The 6,000-nt window shown below is 49.1% G+C and overlaps 1 protein-coding gene across 3 annotated transcripts in view; it reads left to right on the top strand.

The window, feature by feature from the left end:
* Positions 1 to 740: 740 nt before the first annotated feature.
* The window catches only part of Stat1 (signal transducer and activator of transcription 1), a 38,982-nt gene continuing 33,722 nt past the window's right edge, over positions 741 to 6,000 (top strand). For 2 of the 3 annotated variants that reach the window (XM_085684107.2, XM_085684109.2), the window contains exons 1-4: positions 741 to 851; positions 1,128 to 1,253; positions 4,079 to 4,209; positions 5,120 to 5,264. In XM_085684107.2, the coding sequence (XP_085540233.1) occupies positions 4,082 to 4,209; positions 5,120 to 5,264 (273 nt within the window). In that variant the 5' untranslated portion in view covers positions 741 to 851; positions 1,128 to 1,253; positions 4,079 to 4,081. Of the gene's footprint in view, positions 856 to 1,127; positions 1,254 to 4,078; positions 4,210 to 5,119; positions 5,265 to 6,000 lie in introns of all 3 variants that reach the window. The other variant, XM_085684108.2, reaches the window with a different exon arrangement.

Raw genomic sequence — 6,000 nt, 5'->3', positions numbered from 1 at the left:
GACAGGGTTTCTCTGTAGTTTTATTAGAGTCTGTACTGGAGCTAGCTCTTGTAGACCAGGCTAGCCTCGAATTTACAGAGATCCGCCTGGCACTGCCTCCCAAGTGCTGGGATTAAAGGCGTGCGCCACCACCACCCGGCTATGGTTTTCTTAAACTTCCTAATTAGATTTATTCATTTTATTTCATGTGTTTTGCTCGCATGTATGCATGTACACCACCTGCATGCTCGGCGCCTATAGAGGTCAGAAGAGGGCACCAGATCTTCTGGAAACTCCATGTGGGCACCAGGGATCCAACGTCTGTCCCCTGCAAGGGCAAGCTGTCTTAACTGCTGAGTTAAAGTTAAGTCCCTGTGTTGAAGGTTTTTAAACGGGTAAGTAAAGCGGAAGTCCTCTGGCTTTAGAAACATGGCAGGTAGTCGTCAGTCCCCAACTCTGCCTTCTCGGCGAGGCGGCTACTTAATGCAGGGTCTCCGAGACTATTCCTTGTCGTTGTTCTCCAAACTTGTAAACAGAACCTCCAGTCTGCGGTTTGCACCGCGTAGCGGAGCCCCAGATTTCCTACCCGGGGGTGGGGAGACGGGGGACAGGAAGACCAAGCGGCAGCCACACCGCGCGCGGCGGGGAGGTGGCGCGCTCGCGGAACAGCCGGCTAAATCCCGCCGCTGATTGGCTAGTGCGGTAAGAGGCGGGGCGCCCTGGGCCTTTTCCCCAGCCCGGTGCTTTCGTTTTCCCCGCAGCGCTGAGTCTGTCGAGGCGTCTGGCGACGCGGGAACCGCGCCCCTCAGACCCTCTTGGGACGCAGCTGAGCGGCGCTGGGAGATCTGCCCCGACTCGGGCACCCGTGTGCAGTGAGTGAGCGCCGGGTGTGGGTGCGGGTGAGGGCGGAGTGGGGCGCCCCTCCAGGTGCGGGGTCCGCTGCCTGCAGGTAACCTGACATCGCTCATCACGGGGGACCCTCTGCCTAGCTCACGGCTCTGCTTGGCGCCCTTACCCTGGCCGTCCACACGGTTGGGCAAATAGCAATAGACTTGTGCAATAGATGTGTCTCCCGGAAGACTCTGCACTTTCCCACTTAACCCTTGCTCGCCTCACCGGAAAAACTTTCCGTTTTCTTCTTTCCGCAGTTGTATCAGCTCTGTCCCATCTCCAGAGCCGCTGCCACCCCGTGCACTGCGCGCAACGGGCACCTAATTTGCTGAGTTTGGTGGTTGCTTGTGTTTGAATCCCAGCCTGCTCCCGGAGACAGTTGAGTAAGTGTTCTTCACAGTCCAGTAAGTGTTCGTGGAAGTGAATGCATTTGGAATCTCAGTATGTAGCAGCCCGTAAGCAGCTTTCTGGAACGTAAAAGTGATATTTAGTTACTGCAGAACCACTAATATTGTAATTATTATTTAATAATAACTCCCGGGCTTCCACGGAGTAGTAAGTGTACAGGTGGGTGAAAATTGTTTTTATCTGGGCAAAACGTCTTGAGCCCTGATTGCTTAGTGAGGATGCCAGACTCAAACTTGTAGGATCATCATGGGGTTTGCCTGTTGCTGCCCAAAGCCTTCTGAAACATCCCAGGTTTCAGTAGGACACACTGTTCTCTGCTCAGTAACGCTTATGATTTAGGCCAAATACCGGGACTGTTCCGGGTCCAGAGGATGCTAATACCAAAATGTACCCCCTCCGAGGCGCTGGGGAGCATTGTATTGATGCTTACAATACCGTGGGAGACAGTCATACACTTCACAGGGAAGATTGGAGCTGACGCTGTAATCAGAGGGCAAGCAGATGTAGGCGGGACAGATAGGAAGAAGGGTCATTTATACAGACCTTGTTGGCAGCAGCGTGGTCCAGTCTGTGCATCACAGTCTAGACTGGGAGGGTAGAATGTTTGCTGGGGGCACGGAGACAGCTGAGCCTAAGGCTGGAGAGGAAGGAGTCGCCCCCAAACTCTGTTAGAGCCAGGCGATTGAGAGTCTTGCCAGTCTCAGGTTTCTTGAGAATATGAACTTGGTTCTGGGTTTGTCAGGATGCGTCTCTAGATGCACAGGTTTGTATCCAGTGCTATGTGTGTTTAGCACACACAGTCCCAAGAAGCTCCTGCACGGAGGGGTAAATAGGTTGTCTGAGCACTTGACTAATAAGAGCTTACACAGACGCCATGGCCTGACAGCCCCTCCTAGTTGCTTTAGGCATGTCCCTAATGGGGCAGGGGAGGACTGATTTGGACATCAACAGAGGTAAACCAGATGTAAAATATCACTTTGCTCCACAGACGTGCCACATGGTGGGTGGGCCGGAGTTCTTTTTATTAGTATTTGAAATGGCAGCTAGCTTTGTAGTCCTTTTTGTGCAGCAGGATGACTTCATTCCTGCCCACGAGTGTTCGAAAACATGTCTGCATATTTACACACCTCCAGACCCCACCGGATACAGACCTTCCCCAGAGGTCTGGCAGGACTAGATTTGCATGTCGTGATGCCCGTGTGCACCGGTGTATGTCCTGTTACGTGATACATCTGTAGATGTATGTAGATGTTACGTGACACATCTGTACAGACGTGTTACATCTGTAGGATGGCCCTACAGAATGTGTTCTTAAGAGTTCCGTAAATGAGGGATTGTCGTAATGCTTCCTATTTCTCTACTTTATCTCTTCGAGTGACGTTTAGCAATGTTGTTTTGTTCTGGCACGGTGACTCACTGCATAACCTTGCAGGCTAGGCTTGCACTCTAGCACGCAGCTCAGGCTGACCTTGAACTCACGGCCTTCTTGGCTCGGCTTTTCCAAGTGCCGTGATCTCAGGTTTGGTGAGCCAGGCCTGGCTGTTGTTTCGTCTGTGGAGATGACTCACCGCGCATGGTTCGGCTGTGTGTGTGTGTGAGGACCCGAGTTTGGGTCACCAGCACCCCCATACACACACTTATAGACAAAGGCAGGTGTGATGATGTGCAGCTGTGTCTTCGGTGCTGGGGAGCACAGGGCTTGCCGGGGAGCTATTCTAACCAAAACGGGCAGAGTTCTGGTCTCAGAAACTAAATCAGAGAAACGATTGAGGCTGTTATCCTGATATCCTTTGACCTCGCTACATGGGTCTGCCAGCACATACACACAAAATGTCATTATTGAGATTTAAGATTTCTTTGTGCCATGTCTGTTGTTTGCCGTGGAAACGAGAGAAATGTATCTCTTTTCAAATTTGTTGAATAAGAACATTTTACTGTGTCAGTCATAAATATAAAGTATCAACTTAAATCAGAGAGGTGATGGTACATTGGTTAAAGCTCTTGGTACCAAGCCGGAGGACCTACATAGTGGAAGGAAAGAGCCAGCCCCTGCAGGCTGACCTCCGACTTCCACTCACAATGTGGGGCAACGCATGCAATAAATAAAACATAATAATCTTGAAATAAAATGCATGCTTTAAAATGGACTGTACTTAGTAGGAAAGTTTTAGGAAGGGCTTGCGATATCTTCATTCTAAGAATGTTTTCTACTTGTTTGAGAAAAAGTAGACCTTCCTTTGTAAATACTTATTGGATTCCCAGGTTACCAGACCTTGTTCCCTGTCCTTTTCTTTAACAGAAAAGGTAATGAAGCACAAAGGAAAATATGGGATGGGTCTGGGTGAGAAACGAGTGCTCTGCAGAAAAATCTATCGAGCGGAGGGGTAGTGTTTTCCAGGGAGGGTGGCTACCCCTGAAGCAAGATGGCTAGTGTAGGCTGCGCCGACCTTTGAGTAAAGACCTGGGGATATGTTTTCTGCAGAAGAAAAAAAATGATTCCAAAATTCAATAAAATGAATATTAAATATAGATACCATTCCGGTCACGCTTTCCAGAGACTGACAGGGCAGAGTAGTGATTGTCAGGAAACCTCTATCTCCAAAGCATATGTGCATTACGATTCATCGCATAGCAAAAGGACAGTTAGAAGGTACCAATGAAAATAATTATACGCTTGGGGATCGCCACCGCAGGAACGGCTGTCTTAAAGGGTCTCCGCGTTAGGAAGGGTGAGAGCCGGTGCTTTAGCGGCTCCGCCTGGAGCCGGAGCTGCCTGTTCACACGTGTGCTCTCCCTGCAGACGATGTCTCAGTGGTACGAACTTCAGCAGCTGGACTCCAAGTTCCTGGAGCAGGTTCACCAGCTCTACGATGACAGCTTTCCCATGGAAATCAGACAGTACCTGGCCCAGTGGCTAGAAAAGCAAGACTGGTAAGCAAAACCCCACCCCGGCTAGGGAACGGAGTGTGTTTAAAGATATCTGTCGATGAAGTAAGTCCTGGGAGCTGTGTTTACAGAAAATGAATCTCCCCAATAGCCATAAAACCAAATTCATGAGTCCTTAAGTACTTCCCAGTCTTAAACACAGTATTTGCTAATGGCAAAAATTCTAAACATTTTGAAAGTATTTGATGTAGAAAGTCCAGGCCCCTGTTGTTTTTTTTTTTTTCTGTCTGAGGATAAACACCACGAATAGTTTTTCTGTACAATCTCTGATGCTTTCTATAATTTTTCGTCAGTTGTGTGTGATAGAAATACTACGTAAGTTGCTAGTAATACTAATAAGACTATGCAATAATACGCTAATAGTATGGTAATAACACTATGCAAATTGCTAATAAAAGCAAGAAGAAAAACAATAAGCCTAAGAAACGCATTATCTTCTGATAATGTCCGGAAGGGAAGCAACATTTCTTTTATTTATTTTTTTATTTTTTTATTTTTAGTTTTCCATTCAAAAATTTCCACTTCCTCCCCTCCTCCCATTCCCCTCCTGCTCCCCCACTCGCCCTCCCCCCCCCTCCAATTTTAAGAGAGGGCTGGGTATCCTGCCTTGTGGGAAGTTCAAGGCCCTCCCCCCTCCATCCAGGCCTAGGAAGGTGTGCATCCAAACGGACTAGGGTCCCAAAAAGCCAGTACATGCAGTAGAAACAAGTCCTGGTGCCGATGGCTTCTCAGTCAGCCCCTATTGTCAGCCACATTCAGAGAGGCCGGTTTGATCGCAGGCTCGCTCAGTCCCGGTCCAGCTGGATTTGGTGAGCTCCCAATAGAACAGGCACGCTGTCTCGGTGCGTGTGTTGTGAGTAGTGTCTGGAAGGAGCTGTAAATGCCGATCTCCTAGGGAGCACGCTGCCAATGACGATTCCTTTGCCACCATCCGCTTCCACGACCTCCTTTCCCAGCTGGATGACCAGTACAGCCGCTTCTCTCTAGAGAACAACTTCCTGTTGCAGCATAACATACGGAAAAGCAAGCGCAATCTTCAGGTACGAACCGGCGTTGTGTGTTTCTGGAAGGGTCTCTGTGCTTCCTTCAAGCCTCTCCCGTCCTTCCGCTCAGCAGATGCTGCTCAGCACACACTCACTGGCGTTTAGAGAAATTACAGGGACAGAGGGACTCTCTTTATGTGGCTAACGCTCATAAAACATAAATCAGTACTATTTCAATTCATTTTTTTTTTCCTGCGACAGGGTTTCTCTGTAGCTTTGGAGCCTGTCCTGGAACTAGCTCTTGTAGACCAGGCTGGTCTCGAACTCACAGAGATCCGCCTGCCTCTGCCTCCCGAGTGCTGGGGATTAAAGGCGTGCGCCACCACCGCCCGGCGTTCAATTCATTTTTATAAACGCACAAAAGTTTTCAGGTTTAAACGTCATGCTGTTAAACTTTGTTTCACTAAAAGCCGCTGATATTGAGACCAAAGGAAAGGGGCTTCATTTTCAGAATAGTGACCTACAGCAGCTCATTAAGCTCCGAGAAATTTTAGCGATCAGCTGAATCTTAAGCTGGTGGGTCCAGGTGAAGATACTCCAGGAAGGTCTGGCCCACTCGAGGCTTAGTAAGTGAGTGACTTGGGCCAGAGCCACTTTGCCTTGCTTCTGGCAGACTTCTCTACCGCTGGCCCTTCAGACGTCCTCCCAGCGTGCCCTTAGCCTGGCCGCCACGCTTATTCTGTAGCGTAGCACTTTCTTGTTGTCACGGAAACGAAAGGCTTCATGGGACACA

The sequence above is a fragment of the Myodes glareolus genome, chromosome 27, assembly GCF_982192425.1.
Source record: "Myodes glareolus chromosome 27, mMyoGla1.1, whole genome shotgun sequence".
NCBI classification, from domain to species: Eukaryota; Metazoa; Chordata; class Mammalia; order Rodentia; family Cricetidae; genus Myodes; species Myodes glareolus.
This window is presented reverse-complemented; position numbering and strand designations above follow the sequence as displayed.